Genomic DNA, 16,911 nt, shown 5'->3' with positions numbered 1-16,911 from the left:
CGACCTGGCAGCCGGCCTGGCCAGGTCGGGCGCGCCACCGGAGACCACCGGGAGCCTGCGGAGCGGCGGCGAGGGCACCTCCTGCCTGCCACGGGCTGGAGGAAGCCCCAGGTAAGTGGAATTTGATTTTTATTTTTTACCCACCCTCCCTGAACCTTCCCTTTAAGGAGATCATTAGGAATAAGAGGAAAAAACAATTTTTCAAAAAGACCTTATAGTTTTTGAGAAAATCGATTTTAAAGTTCAGAAGGAAAAAAGTATACTTTTCAATGCGGTAAATGTCACTTTTAGTAGCAAACCTAACGGTAGTGTAATTTTACATGCATCAAACGAAAGCGCAATAAATTTCCTGACGGGGTTTCCAGGGGGTCTATACGCAGCCGCAGCGCTTTGGCCAGGGATCGCTATACAGCCGCAATATGGATGTATGAAGATCCCTGGCATTTTTTCCTATTTTCCCAATTTTTTTTTATGTTTAGAGTGTGGGAATTTTTTTTTAAAAAAATTATGTGGGGTCCCCCCTCCTGAAACTTTTTAACCCCTTGTCCCCCATGCAGGCTGGGATAGCCAGAATGTGGAGCTCCGACCGATTGGGACTTCACACCCTGACTATACCAGCTGCAAAAAAGGTCCCCTAATGCCGATTTTTGTTCTGGGGTATATGTTGGGGGGGGGGGGGGCCCAGGTTTATTTTGCCCTGGGGCCCCATTGCTGCTTAAACCGGCCCTGGGCGTGGGAAGCCTCATTAGGATCCCGAGGCTTCCCTCACCCGAGGTGAGTACCCCCCAGGGGATGTTTTTGATGTTACAGATCCTCTTTAAGTGACAAGACAATATACTCTGAACAGCGCTGTGTGGAAGATGTCAGTCACTATATAAATAATACTAATAATAACAATAATATTAAAGGCTTGATGGCCCTGCCTCAGGCCAAACCTTTCTGGGAAACCATGAAACCCTCCTTATTTGCCTAAATTCTTAAAGGAGCCTATGAAGCTGTTGTATCTTGCTTCTGACAGTATGTCATTCTGTTGCTGCTACTTTCCTTATTGGTGGAATCCATGGAACTCTAAGTACAGCTGGATTGGCTGCAGTCGTTGGACTCTAAGAATCAGGCTACTGCAAAAGCAAACGTAAGTAGCATTTTCTGTTTCTAGAAAGCACAGTGTAATGATACCTATTTAATTGCTGTTCTTAACACAACGAAAATCAATGTTTTATAACAAACATATTGTTTCTACATTACACGACAGAAAACCCGAAACAAATAAACATACAAGTAAATTAGGCATAATTATAGAAAAGCTCCATGATGCATAAAATGCATCCCCCAAGTTAAAACAAGCATTTTGTTATTCTGATAGTACAGCACTGGCTCCCTCTGCACACAGAATGAGCAGAAGCAGCAGATGCACAAAGCACGATTTACCAAAAATAGAGAACAGTAGGGAATATGAGTGAAAACCAGTCTGATTTTTTTTTTTAAATAGTCTTCAATTAAGTAGCAAAAGTCTAGACTGGGGGTGCCCATTGCGTCGATCACGATCCATTGGTAGATTGCGAAAGGACTGCAGGCAGGGTAGATCACGTCCACACTCTGACTCTCAACGCAGTTGTGTTCCATCAAATTGCTCTGCAGAGCAGCACACAGCCAGTCAGGGAAGAGCAAGGGGAGAAACAGTGTCCCCTCCCTTCCAGGCTGTGCACAGTGAGTTGTGTGCACAGCGATATGGCCACGCCCCCTCAGTTCCCACAGTACTTCCGCGATGTCTCACAGGTCAGACATCATTATTTTCAGCCACTCGGTTGCCGAACAGGAGAGATAAGGAGTGGAGACAGAACGGCTGTGGGTGTGTATGTAGCTTTTTCTTTCTAGGTAGGCATTTTGTAATAACTATATAAGAGTGAATGCAGGGGCAATATATATTTTGTGGTGGTGGTCAGGAGGGGGGTTGAGGAAAGGATTGGGGGGATGGGAGGAAGCATTTGAAATGTTCGTAGATCTCTTGGACTCTGCAATTTTCAAAGTAGCTTGCATGCCACAAAAGTGTGGGCACCCCTGGTCTAGACCTTGGACTTTTATCATGATATAGCTAGGACTGATTGATACTTAGTGAATAAAGGTAGCCATACATTACTTGATTTTTTTTTATTGAGCGATTAAGTGATCGACTTAATTGGGCCATCAACTACAATGTGGCTGATCGAAAGTTGATTGACTAGTGGCCCACCAACTGCAAGGGAGATCATATTCTCCTTCACTATTGATCTGAACGATGTTGTGTCGCCATACTCTTGAACCAAAAATGTATTCTGTGTTGATTAACCACTTAAAGAGACACTATGACATCAAAAATATCCCCTGGGGGGTACACACCTCGGGTGGGGGAAGCCTCGGGACCCTAATGAGGCTTCCCACGCCGTCCTCTGTCCCACGGGGGTCTCGCTGCAGCCCTCCGAACAGCCGCCGACAGACCCGACTGTCAATTCAATATTTACCTTTGCAGGCTCCAGCGGGGGCACTGTGGCTGCTTTCGGCTCCGAAGTAGACGGAAATACCCGATCTCAGTCTGGTCCGCTCTACTGAGCAAGCGCCAGAGACTTGCGCCTGCGCAGTAGAGCAGACCCGACGGCAATCGGGTATTTCCGCCTACTTCGGAGCCGACAGCCATCAGAGCGCCTGCGCAGGAGCCGGGAAGGTAAATATTGACGTCACCGCTGTACGGAGGGCTGCAGCGAGACCCCTGAGGGACGGAGGAAGGTGTGGGAAGCCTCATTAGGATCCTGAGGCTTCCCCCACCCGAGGTGAGTATCCCCCAGGGGACGTTTTGACGTTACAGATTCTCTTTAAGCCCACAGGGTTGTTCATTTTTTGCATCTGAGCAACTTTCATCTCCCATTCATTCGCCAATAACTTTATTACTACTTATCACAATGAAATTATCTAGATCTTGTTTTTTCCGCTACCATTTCTTTCTTTGGAGGTGTAACGATTGGTGTCAGCACACAGAGAGAATCTGATTATTGATTATCTGCAGAATCATCAACAATACAGATGTATACCTGATTATGGATGATCTGCAGAATCACCAATAATACAAGTATGACTAACATCTGGACACCTAATAGAGTGTAAGTGTTTGGTGCAACTGTAGGCTATCTCCCGTGGGGCGGGAGACACAGAGAACTTTGGCCAGAGACCACCTGAGGAGCAGGTGGCCCTTAGCTGTACAGGAACTATCTCCTAAGAGAGGAGATAGAGATAATCTGGCAGCCAGTGATTCCCTGGTAAACTGGGAATCAGACTGTACTGCAGCCAGAGGACTCCTATGGGATAGAGGCCCCTGGCTAGACTTCAGGAAGGACTCTCTGAGGAGCAGGAGGTCCCTGCAGCTAACTGACACTTGGTGGAATAGTGTCATGGGTAGTACAGACAGACTGAACACTCAAGGGATGAGTGACAGCCAGAAGGGTCGGGCAGGCCAGGTCGGCAACACATGAGCAGATAAGGTACAAAGACAGAAGGCTGATTCGGTAACCGGGTACAGGCAAGGTTGGCAATGGGTAGGTAGATAGGCAGAGGTACCGAATCAGATAGCAAGAGAGAGGTCGACAGAGCAAATGGTCATAACAGATATACAGCACAATCCTAGTCTGAGGTGTGAGGTCCTTGGTCTCGACACCCGGGAACTAGTCTAAAGAATAACACAGTAACCTAAGCTTGGGTGTGAGGTCCTTGGTCTCAACACCCTGGAACTGCATGCTGCTCTTGGAACTGCATCCTGCTCCTCAGAGAGTCCTTCCTGTACTGCAGGAAGGACTCTCTGAGGAGCAGGAGGTCCTTGCAGCTAACTGACACTTGGTGGAATAGTGTCACGGGTAGTACAAACAGACTGAACACTCAAGGGATGAGTGACAGCCAGAAGGGTTGGGCAGGCCAGGTCTGTAACACACAAGCAGATAAGGTACAAAGACAGAAGGCTGATTCGGTAACCGGGTACAGGCAAGGTTGGCAACTGGTAGGCAGATAGGCAGATGTACCGAATCAGATAGCAAGAGAGAGGTCGACAGAGCAAATGGTCATAACAGATATACAGCACAATCCTAGTCTGAGGTGTGAGGTCTTTGATCTCGACACCCGGGAACTAGTCTAAAGAATAACACAGTAACCTAAGCTTGGGTGTGAGGTCCTTGGTCTCAACACCCTGGAACTGGTCTAAGGTATAACACAGCAATGACACAGTAATCCTAAGCTTGGGTGTGAGGTCCTTGGTCTCAACACCCTGGAACTGGTCTAAAGTATAACACAGTGTATAACAATAGCGTAATCTGGCTAAGTGTGAATTTCCAGGTCCACCTGGTTCTAACACACTGTAGGATCTGACTACACTGACTACACTACACGATACGACTTACTCTGAGTGCTCACACGTAAGTATTCGCAACGGCAGACAACCAGCAACAGACAAGCAAAATCTATATATACTACAGCGCTCCGCAGCGCCGTCCCCAGCCACTCAGCCAATCAGGAGTTCCGCTGAGATCAGCTGATCGTCCTGATCAGCTGATACCTTTCCTGCTGGCATAAAGGTCCTGTCTTCTAGCGTGCGCGCGCGTAGAAAAAATTCATTATTTCTCAGTTTTTGGCCATTATAGTTTTACATTAATACATTATAGTTTTACATTAATACATGCTACCGTAATTAAAACCCATGTATTGTATTTGCCCATTTGTCCCGGTTATTACACTGTTTTAATTATGTGCCTTTCAATTTGCATCCATCACTATTTACAAGCCTATAATTAAAAAATTATATTAACATACTCTCTTGACATGCATATTTAAAAAGTTCAGACCCTTAGGTAACTATTTATGTTGTTTTTTCTTGTTAATTGTAATTTTTTTTTGCATTAAAATTTTTATTTGGGTAATTTTTGGTGTGGGAAGTAAACAGCTAATTTTTAAATGTAATACAATGTATTTATTTATTTAAAAATACATGTGTGTGTAGTTTACTATTTGGCCACAAGATGGCCACAGTCAAAAAAGTCCTTGAAGCATATGATCACGCTTCCAAGAACTAGTAAGAGGACGCGGACCTTTTCTTTTCGCAGTAAGACCGCGGGCTCTGATAAGAGACCGTCGTTTTTTCTGAAAGGGACTTAGATCGATGAATGGGAATTATATTCCCATTCATTGATCGGGGGCTAACGGCGGACGGCGGGAGCGTACGCGCACCGCACACTGACAGCAGCACAGCCTATCTGGACGAACATATTCGTCCAGATAGTCTTAAGTGGTTAAATCATGTGAACAGTACTCCTCCCACCTCTGCTGGAGGGGCTGTAATCAAAAGGGCACTCTGGAACATATCTTCTGGTCCTGTCCCTTAGTCTCCCCACTATGGATTAAGGTTCAGCGCCTCATCCTGACAAAAACAGGGGTACTAGTGCCTCTCGACCCTCTCTACATGATTCTGGGTAAACCCCCCCCCCCCCCCCAGACATTCCAAGACACACCATACGGTTGATCACCCACATTCTAACAGCTACACGCCTGGCAATAGCTACTCACTGGAAAAACATTGCCCCCCCCAACACTATCTGACGTCAAACTTAAGATAGAATGGACTAGGGAAATGGAACAAATGACTGCATCTCTAAGAGGCACTGAATCGCACTTTCACAAGGTCTGGAACCCTTGGTCCTCACTTTCCCCTGACCCAGGGCCGGGCCGAGGCATAGGCTGGAGAGGCTCCAGCCTCAGGGCGCAGTGTAGGAGGGGGCGCAGAATTCATTCAGCTGTCATTCCTAATTGTGTTTGAAGCAGAAAGAAATAAGAAAAGGGGATACATGGCAGTGACTGCAAGCCAGATAACTAGATATTAAGGTGTTGGGGAGATTGTGGGCCCTGTGGTGCCTCTTAGTCTAATAGCAATCAGTGTGTGATGGCTGGGGAGGCAGGAATGGAGGGGCGCACTTTGGTGTCTCAGCCTTGGGTGCTGGAGGACCTTGTCCCGGCTCTGCCCTGACCTCATGCCTCCTTAATACCCAATGGGAATCCTGGTACATCAGCCAACCCGACCTCTCCCAACCGTATGGAAGAAGTCGGCCCACTCTATTCTAGGCTTCTCACCCCGTCACTCCCTACTCCTTAAGCCCTTGCACTCACCCTCTTCAATCCCCACTGCGCATGTAGGCCATTAGGATCCTTCCCCCATTCACCACTTATAGGCCTACACTAATATAGCTATCATTCATTGGTGTGACCCGTTTTGGTTCATCTGTATCGAATCTTTGGTTAACAGAATCTATACGTTCTCGAATACAGGCTATATCCGCCTAGTTCACAATACCCTATACTTGGCACCACACAAATTAGATAGGACCACCCTGATATCTCGTCCTCGGTTTGGATATCTACACTTTTCAACCCTGTTCAAATAGACCCCTAAACTACATGGAGTCTTATTTCTTACATTGATTGTTTACTACCTGTCTATAATCAAACCAGTAACAACGTATGCACATAATCCTGTCTACTTGAGATATTTTTACTCTGTACTTTGTGTTAAGTAATGCTTAACACAAAGTACAATTTTATATTAAAAAATATTTCAATAAACAAAAGTATAACAAAACAAAAAAAAATCATGTGAACAGTAGCCGATTCCTTTACGATCTACCAATATTTTCCATCCTGTCTGATCGAGTAAATTGGTTGATTCGACCAGATATCGGCCAATTTTCATTGAACGAACAGAATGGAACATAATCAATTCTACCTTGATCCAAAAAGTAATGTAAGGCCACCTTTCAACATGAGAAGCACTTCCTATATCTATATATTCCTGTATATTGAATGCAACCCCACCCTCCAAGTGATGCTTAGTCTTGGCTGTATAGTTATGAAATTCCCCCCCCCCCCCCCCCCAAACATTCTAATCAAACATGTTTTCTACTGGTTTTAGAACCCTCGGGAAAAAACATTCTACAGAGATCCCCTGACAGGACTAAAGATGTTGCCACCTGTGATAAATTTCATAATGTAAATCAGGGTGAAGGAAGATTTTACAACTGGTAACCACTGGCTAAATCATTTATAAATGAATACTGTAAAAAAAAATGTAATTGTACTCATTTTCACTTTAGTTCCTCTTTGACATTAGCCTGACATAATATTAGCAAGCAAAGAAAATTAAAAACATTTAGAATTTGCATAACAGTAACAGATATTCTTTTTAAAGTATTGCGTACTTTTTCAGGCACCTCCAAATGATAGGTTTTCAGAGCCTGCTTCAATTCTGTTTTCCCTAAACATCCACTTCCATTTTTATCAAGCTGTCGGAAGTATTTCCCCAAACCTGTTATAGTTCGAACGCTTCTGTTCTTCAGCTTTTCTTTCATCGTGTCTATAAAAGATTAAATATTTTTTTTCAGGTCATAAATAATTTCTTTTAAACCTTTCAGCAATTAAAACCACAATTCGGTACAAAGAGAATGTGAAGTCAGGCAATGAATGACACACTACCTCAGCAGTACATGGGAATGAAAACTTTTTCTTTCAGACAAATGAAGGTTAACGTTGTTGACAGGAAATGAACAGTGATCACATACCACGTACTGCTAAAAGAAAGCCATCTTCATCGTGCCAGTGAACACCATGCTCACTTGTTTTCTCTTCAAACATAACCCTGAAACATTTTGAAACATAAGAATTATTTGTACCTGCTGCATAGCTTTATAATTAAAAGAGGCATGCAGTAATTTGAGCACGGATTCATACCAACAGCTAGATCTGTAGTGTAACAGATAATCTATCACCTTCCCTAACTTGTAACCCACACTAACCCTCAATTTATAGCACTCATGGTGGTGCAAAAATGGGGTTTGGAGGCTACAAACTACATTACACTATCAGAAGTGCCGCAAATGAAAGGAAAAACACCTTAATGTGAGATAAAATAAAAAAGTTTGATACCTACCTCAGAAGAGGGAAGCCTTTGGTTCCTCCAGAGCCCTTCTTCTCCCTCCACCTCGCCATTTCAACGCTGAGGAGGCCCCCAAAGCCAGCTGCACTGTGCCTGTGCAGTACAACAGACCCGCTCAGGCTTTACCGGAAAAAGCTGAGCCCGATTGGGTCCATGCTACTGCACAGATGGCTTGCGCATGCGCAGTAGTGCAAACCTGCTCAAACTTCTGCATCAAAAGCCAGGCCTGATCGGGTTCATTCCACTTGCGCATGCGGTTTTTCAGAGCGGACAATGCTGGAACGGGCCAGTGCAGGAGGACAGGGAAAGCCTAAGGATTATTCAGAGGATTCCCTTATTCTTTAAGGGATACCACAACTGAAATGTGACATAATGAGATAGACATGTGTATGTACAGTGCCTAGCACACAAATAACTATGCTGTGTTCCTTTTTTTTCTTTCTCTCTCTGAAAGAGTTAAATATCAGGTATGTAAGTGGCTGACTCAGTCCTGACTCAGACAGGAAGTGACTACAGTGTGACCCTCACTGATAAGAAATTCCTCTTTTTATCTCTTTCTTGCTCTCAGAAGCCATTTTCTGCTAGGAAAGTATTTTATAGGTGGAATTTCTTATCAGGGAGGGTCACACTGTAGTCACTTCCTGTCTGAGTCAGGACTGAGTCAGCCACTTACATACCTGATATTTAACTCTTTCAGGCACAGAAAGAAAAAAAGGAACACAGCATAGGTATTTGTGTGCTAGGCACTGTACATACACATGTCCATCTCATCTGTACATGTCACATGTCAGTTGTGGTATCCTTTAAGAATGTTGTAAGGTTATCAAAATACAAAATCCACAGCCCTGACCACTTAACAAAGAACATTATAAAATACTCAGTTGGTATAAAATTCACCTGAAACAATTTCTTGCATTTGCTTCAGGTGAGTTTACCGGTACTTATCCGTTAGCCGGGCGCATCCGGCAGGTGGCGCTGTTGTAGCGAATTTCATTCATGCTTAGTTAACGTAGTGCTGTGTGAATGGAAGCGCCGCAGGTGGCGCTAATTGCATTGATACGGCACATAACAATAACGGTGTTAATGGGAACTAATATGTATTTCAAGTGGCCGGAACTGTTACTTATTGCAATTAAAATGAAGGCGGCGGCAATGTAACAGATGAAGCCGCCGCCTTCGTCTGTTCTTCGTCTTCTTCTCCCACTTTGCCCTCCTCTGGCTTCTATACAATGCTGGCAGCTGGGGGGGGGGGGGGGGGGGGGGGACATGCGTCTCCGCCCAGAGTCGTTCGTCGCAAGAAAACAAACAGGATTCCCTTCCGCGACGAACGACTCTGGGCGGAGACGCATGTCCCCGCAGGCTGCCAGCATTGTATAGAAGCCAGAGGAGGGCAAAGTGGGAGAAGAAGACGATGTGCCGTATCAATGTAATTTGCGCCACCTGCGGCGCTTCCATTCACACAGCACTACGTTAACTAAGCATGAATGAAATTCGCTACAACAGCGCCACCTGCCGGATGCGCCCGGCTAACGGATAAGTACCAGTTTACCCACAATTAATGTACAGAAAGGCTGCTTGGGACAATCAGTCCTATACATGTGTGTGTGTGTGTGTGGGGGGGGGGGGGGGGGGGGAGATGATCTGGACTCCTGGAGGCATCCCGCAGCGGGCACAACAGCAACTGACTGAGTATTTTGGCAGGCCACTGAAAAGGAAGGTACCCGGGTCTTTGGACACCCATATATAAACCAGATTAGCACATGAGCTAATGATGGTTAATCCTTTCAGGTGATGAAAATCTGGCATGTGAACACAGCTTCACATTGCAGTGCTGTCTGCTTTGTTTCAGAATTTCCTGTGCAGTAGCTGCTATTTGTTTGAACTGCTATGGAATCTCCAGAGGGACCAATTTACAGAAACAGAAAGCTGTTCCTGCTACTCTTCTAACATGTGCCATGAATGTCCCTTGCTTTCCTCTACATTCATTGCTCAATTCAGATGACATTCCTGTAGATGCCAACCCCAACAATGAACTCTGCTGGCCAGCAAGGGTGGATTTGCCTCTGAGGATGCCATTAAAACATGCACAAACATGGAGAGGACATTCTCTTCCTTAATATAAACTATCTATTTACATTTCCCTGCAGTCCAGCTACTTTAAAGTGGTTTTTGATGTCTGTTTTCAGAAACACTTTGAAATGCATTACTAAACCATTCTACAGTCACTAACATTTGTTTGTGCTATGTCTTCATTCAAAGCAGTAAAAGGTCTATTTATAAGAAATTGTTTGCAGTTCGTTGATCATATTGTAAATGTCTGCGGCATAGAGCTAAAAACTTCATTGGGAATCAGGTGGCACATTAATATATAGTGCCGTTTGCTGTAAATCATTGTTTACAGCAAAGTAAAAAATGATTCTGTCTATAGTACATTACTTTTACTATTGATCTCCTCAGCTCTTCGGTATTAGGCTGTCAGCAGCGCACATTATAATTTAGTACAAAAGTCTGTTTATATCTTGGTCTGGTCATTGAGCTTTCCAAGTTCTAGTAATTATTGAAGTAATTAGATTAATTATGCAGGTGCTCTGAAAACAGGGAACCAGTATTATTTGCCACATTCTAAAAATGGAAACTACAATATAAGTACGGACAGACAATGCCATTAAAGACACATGTAAGCCTCTGATTCAATATAATCTGCACAGCTCAAATGTTCTGCTCAATGCTCTATAAATAGAGGAAATAGAAGCCCAAAGGCATGGCAGCTGGGCTATGTTACAACATCAAAACATATATATGGAATATGCCTGCTATATCTGGAATTTAATGCAATAATACTGTACATATTTTCTTATAACGCAAATTCTTTATACTGTATCAGAGCAATTGGGAATATTCACGCATCCCAAATCTAGTATACGGAGCAAAATCGAGTTATGCTCCCCATACCTCTTTGCCACCTTAGAGGGCAAGGGATTGACATTTAGCATGGAACTAGCTTAGAAAAAGCAGATACGTATTGTCAAAGAAGTCAGAAAATGCCACAGTTGCATGAGGATATGAGGAGGGTGGTGGTGGAGACAGATTGGCCATCAGTTGGGCCACAGATGTTGAACTCCAGTCCTCAGGGGCCATATCCATCCCGGTGTTTAGGATGAACTGAGAAATGGCAGAATGTATTCTACTTGATGACCCACACCTTTCCTGATTGAGTCCCATCAATTCATTTGAGTTGTGCCAAAAATGTGAAAGGACCTCAGCCCTTGAGGACTGGAGTTCGACATCCGTGAGCTAGGCCATCAAAGAACTAATGCCAATTTCCCCATAACTGGAAAACTTCTTTAGTGTCAAAGAATGGGTTCACACAGTGCAGAGACTTCAAGTACTATATACCCATGTAATGCAATGAAGTGGAGTGGCCCAGCTGTGATAGAGCCAAGAGGGGTAATCTAGGGAAAGGCAGGCTCAATATCTTGAAAGAATTGTATTAAGATGTTACACAGGTACTTAATAGATAATATATAGCTAAACTAGTCCACTCACCCAACTCATATAGCGTTGACACAGCATGTGCCTAAACCTGAAATGAAGTAATCTTATTTGAGTTTCAAAATATTCCTTCTTTTGCTTCGACTTGTCCACCTTTTTGTCAAATACATATTTCTGAAACCAAAGTGTTGGAATCCTGCTCCCAACTCAAACACTGACCATCAAAACAGCCCTAAGAGAGGAATGGTGAACTGTCAATTTGTGGGCACATGAGCTGCATTTCAGTGACAGTGGACCCTATCACCATGTTTTTTGCTGCAGCTTTTTTCTGTTCTCAGTCAGATGGCAGTGAAAATGATATGGTGAAAATGATTTCTTGCTCATGGAATCTTTCATTGCACACATGATGATTTCATTATGATCAAAGAGTCTGCTTCAGGTGCTTGGCCCAAGCAAGTACTGTGCTAGTTGTTTTAGGTGCAGAAAATAATGATGGTGTGAGCTACCAATCAGTCAGTCTGAATTAACCCCATAAAATAAGCCTGAGGTGGGTTGAAAAATATTATACTGAACCATGTATATTGCACTGACGTACTGCGTGACCCTGGTATTCATCCTCATTAGAATAACACTGTAATGGCATCTTCAAAAGGACTGATGAGGGGAAACTGATGAAACTAAATAGGCAAATCTGTGAGGGCTCAGCAATGGCATCCAGGTCAATCTGAGATTTGGGTTTGGAGGGATTAAAGTTCTCAGTATAACAAAGGAAGCTACGCCTCAATCAAGAGGAGTTATTCTTCCAAGGGGTAAAGCCAAAAGTTTTAAAACATCCACACTGCACCAACAAAGGATCAACTATGTAATAGTGGAACATCACCCTAAATGCAGTTCTAAAGGTTCATTTGATGTGAAAAATTAAAGAGGAACCCAGTGAAAATAATGTAATAAAAAAGTGCTTAATTTTTACAATAATTATGTATAAATGATTTAGTAATTGTTTGCTTACTGTAAAATCTTTCCTCTCCCTGATTTACATTCTGACATTTTTACTGCTGGCAGGTGATGTCACTGGAAGGAGATGCTGCTCGCATTTTTTTTGGCCATTGGAAACAGCTGTTATTTCCCACAATGCAACAAGGCTCCCACAGTGTAATGTCAGTACCTCAGTGCTGTGAGGCGCTGACATCACACTGTGGGAGGAGTTTCACCACAAAATCAGCCTTATAAAGCCTCCTGATGATCCGTTTGAGAAAAGGAATAGATTTCTCATGAGAAAGGGGGTATCAGCTACTGATTGGGATGAAGTTCAATTCTTACGGTTACAGTTTATCTATAAGTGGTGAAAGATCAAGGCTTCTTCTGTGCTAATTAAATGTATCTCAGAAAAAAATAATGCTTTTATACATGCAGACTTGAGATATGAATGTTCAATCCTAACTTGTTTCAGTGATCATTAAGTCCTGTTGTTCACTAAGGCTGTGTCTATTTACTACACAGCAGGACAACAAGAATCTTTCATAGATTTTCAGTCAAACCAGGACGACCAATTAATATGTAATATTTCATATTTTCTTGAAAAAAAAAACCTTTAATGATTAAAATTAAAATAAAGTCACTTTAAGTTTTTTTTTCTTTTTTTACTGCTTGAGCTCAATGTCACATTTCCAAGTAAATAGGCGTTTCATATTACCCAAATACTATACTGAAGTGTCAGTGCTACATACCTATACTTTATAGCAGGGATGATCAACTCTGGTCTTTGAGGGCTGAGGTCCTAACACACTTTTGGCACAGCTCAAATTAATTGATGGGACTGAATCAGGAAAGGTGTGGGTCATCAAGTAGAACACATTTCTTCATTCCTCAGTTCATTCTTAAAGAGAACCCGAGGTGGGTTTGAAGAATATTATCTGCATACAGAGGCTGGATCTTCCTATACAGCCCAGCCTCTGTTGCTATCCCAAACCCCCCTAAGGTCCCCCTGCACTCTGCAATCCCTCATAAATCACAGCCACGCTGCTGACAAACAGCTTGTCAGAGCTGGCTGTGTTTATCTCTATAGTGTCAGTCTGCTGCTCTCCCCGCCTCCTGCAGAACTCCAGTCCCCGCCTGCATCCCTTCCCTCCCTGCTGATTGGAGGGAAGGGACGGGGGCAGGGACCGGAGCTATGCAGGAGGCGGGGGAGCAGCTGAGACTGACACTACAGATGTAAACACAGCCTCACAGCACGGCTGTGATTTATGAGGGATTGCAGAGTGCAGGGGGACCGTAGTGGGGTTTGGGATAGCAACAGAGGCTGGGCTGTATAGGCAGATCCAGCCTCTGTATGCAGATAACATTCTTTAAACACACCTCGGGTTCTCTTTAACACCAGTATGGATATCACCCTTGAGGACTGGAGTTGGGCATCCCAGCTTTAGAGTGATCCATTTCTTGTTTCTTACCTTTATAAAAATCACTTAAAGCTACTCAAAGTAGTTGCAGCAACATACATAGATCTGGGTTTTTGGAAGGAATGTCAGCACAAATTCAAGTGGTAACGTGATAATAAATTTCCTGGTATGCTTATATCTACCTCTGCAATATTCAGTTATATTTGGGCCTGAGACCATCTGCTAACAAAATCAGGTACATTGCTGAATTTCCAAGGGGTCTTACAGTTTCCTTATATGGAATAAAATACTGTTCTAGCAGACGCGCTGGTGAAATGGAACAGTACAGGCATTTCCAAATACAGTATGCCCACAGGTAAAAATTAAGTTATTAGACTCTTTTACCAGTTTCTACAATTATATGTACCATTCAATGCCTGTTCTTTCTGTGTAAAAATATATATATATTTTTTTACCTTAAGGACCTCATTGCTTCCTCATCAATGGCAGTGATGCGAATGGTAAGTATCGGGTTTTTCTTTAAGCTTTCTGATAGACTTTGATGTTCTGCTGTAAGAAAAGTTAGGCTTCCTCCCTGCAAGAAATATATGAATATTAATAGTAATTATTTTAACACATGATTTAATCAAAAGTATTAAGTTGGGTCAGTGGATGGTTCCTTATGTAAACTGAATCAGTCACCTCAATATACTAGTAAAGGGGGTTTTATTTCCATTAGCAGTTCACTAAAATGAATCCCACAGCTGAACAACTTAAACTGAGCTAAATGTATCTGAAGAATGCAAGAACCATACCATGTCTGCATGTTCTGCCTGTACCTTTTAAATCATACTGGTAACATTATCCTGGCAACCACTTAACACCATCCTGGCAACTACCTAACACCATCCCGGCAACCACCTAACACCATCTTAGCATTTACCTAACACCATGCCGGCACCTACCATCTTGGCAACCTCTCAACACCGACCTGTAATTTCGTGTGTCGCTACACTGTTCATTTGACTCCAAACCAAATAAAATAACTTTACTGCTGCTTTAAAGGCCTTCTGTTTAATACAGTTCCTCTCCACTGATCACCGAGGTGGCATACTGAAAATGTGGCAATGGGTGGTTGGCCTAAAGGTGCCCATTAACGGCATAACATCCTGAATGCTTGACTGTATGGTGCAAGTGATGAAAAACAATTACTCTATTAATCGTTCCATCGATCCAAATTTTGGTACAATTCTTTTAGTCAGGTAGGATGGCTTATGATTTTCCCCTCTGCTGGTGGCAATTAATAGGCACAACCGATTGTTTCAAGTGATTACTGCGGTAATCGGAAACAATCAATCGCAATCAATCAGCTGTTGGATTCTACTGCTAATGGTACCTTTAACCCCTTTACTGCAAACCCTAGAATCTATCTTTCAGAGCAATTAAAAAACTAAGCTATGTTAAAGTGAACCAGAGACAAAGCACCCTCATATATTTTACCATATATATCTGTGGGAACATTAGAGAAAACACCTACACTGCTCTCTGTTTCATTCTTCACTGCTCAGCCTGCTTCTAATTAGCCCTGATAAAATCCCCGACTGAGCATTCAGTCTGGCTTTGCTCAGGAATTATTATAGCTGAGTCTGTCTTCTCTGATGTCTTTTCAAGCCCAAGCCTGCCCCATTCTGGCTCTGCTATAATTACTCACTTATAATGATTCCTGTGCAAAGACAGACTGAATGCTCAGTACTGGATTTTATCAGGGCTGATAATAAGCAGGGTGAGCAGTGAAGAATGAAACAGAGAGCAGGGTAGGTGTTTTCTCTAATGTTCCCACTGATATATATGGTAAAATACATGAGGGTGCTTCCTCTCTGGTTCACTTTAAACACTAATGTCTACGCTATATCACAAAGTACAACATACCTCCAGTCAACTACTGACTTTTACCATGCCATAACACTTTTTACACAGCTAACAGGCAGGAAATTCCCAGGATTCCACTCACCAGTCCAAATTGAGGGTGTACAGGGGAATTCGATATTGTCAAATACTCTAGCTTGCAATAACATACTCAATACAGTTCCATACTTATGACGGTTATGTAAGGGAACAAGGAAAAATAGAGTCTGATAGTAATTATCTGATTAACCACATTTGGGCAAAATGTATAACCTAAAAAGATGTTGAAGTGACAATCAGGATAGGAAAGTTGCAATTAGCTAGGCAGGTCTGCAAATTGTATAATCTATACTGACATAGCATATTACATTTCCATCTCTCTATCTTTTCTTAAAGCAGAGGAATTAAAAATTAGAGTTCTGCACATGATTGAATATGACAAACTGTTGAACAGCAATGTATTCATTTTCCCGTTATGACGACAGCTTGTGAGAATAGAGCAAATTTAAATAAATAACCTTCATGCTTACTCAATAGCTAATACAACTTCAACTTGGAAAGCCATCAATCTTCCTTCATTCCATCGTAATTCAAGTTTCTAGATTGTTTTTTTTCTTAACCACTCCTTTGTCCCTTCGGCTTCCAGTAATGTTATGTGACAATATAATAGGACAAGTACCCAGGACTGCAAACAGACAATACCAAGAGGCAGTCTGTATACACACTTTAAACTAATAATCAATGAAACTTTCACAAGCAATTCCAGGTGAAGTAATACAAATGAAAACAAAAAAATGGTTCTGCAATGAATCCCTGTTAGGCTGTGTAGAAGCAGTTTTCACACTTCAAAGTCTAGTTTGGCAGTCCCCTGAGCTAACTGGTTTTACTGCCAGGACATGCAGTCAAGAACATTTTGTTCATATCTACCATGCAATATACTAAGCTAAATGTTATAAGATTGACCATTTAATTTCCTGCCGTTTCATATCAAGAAGTCAGACTACCAGCTTCCCATGGTTTTAAGAAAAATATTACATTCATAAAGATGAAATGTAAGGGAAAGAAGCATGTTGTGCTAATCAAGGTACACATCTGGAAGAGCTCCATGCTCAAACCTCTCTCAGGACTTTGTTTATCATCCTATTATTG

At 42.7% G+C, this 16,911-nt stretch overlaps 1 protein-coding gene across 7 annotated transcripts in view; it reads right to left on the bottom strand.

Moving 5' to 3' along the window:
- CAPS2 (calcyphosine 2) overlaps positions 1-16,911 on the bottom strand; it is a 158,932-nt gene that overhangs the window by 41,407 nt on the left and 100,614 nt on the right. For all 7 annotated transcript variants that reach the window (XR_011030429.1, XM_068276655.1, XM_068276660.1 and 4 more), the window contains 3 exons: positions 14,334-14,452; positions 7,617-7,693; positions 7,257-7,411 (listed from right to left, as the gene is read on the bottom strand). Coding sequence is in view for 6 of the 7 variants with exons in the window: in XM_068276655.1 (XP_068132756.1) it covers positions 7,257-7,411; positions 7,617-7,693; positions 14,334-14,452 (351 nt within the window). In the remaining variant the exon portion in view is untranslated. The remainder of the gene's footprint in view (positions 1-7,256; positions 7,412-7,616; positions 7,694-14,333; positions 14,453-16,911) is intronic.

The sequence above is a fragment of the Hyperolius riggenbachi genome, chromosome 3, assembly GCF_040937935.1.
Source record: "Hyperolius riggenbachi isolate aHypRig1 chromosome 3, aHypRig1.pri, whole genome shotgun sequence".
Classification (NCBI taxonomy): Eukaryota; Metazoa; Chordata; class Amphibia; order Anura; family Hyperoliidae; genus Hyperolius; species Hyperolius riggenbachi.
This window is presented reverse-complemented; position numbering and strand designations above follow the sequence as displayed.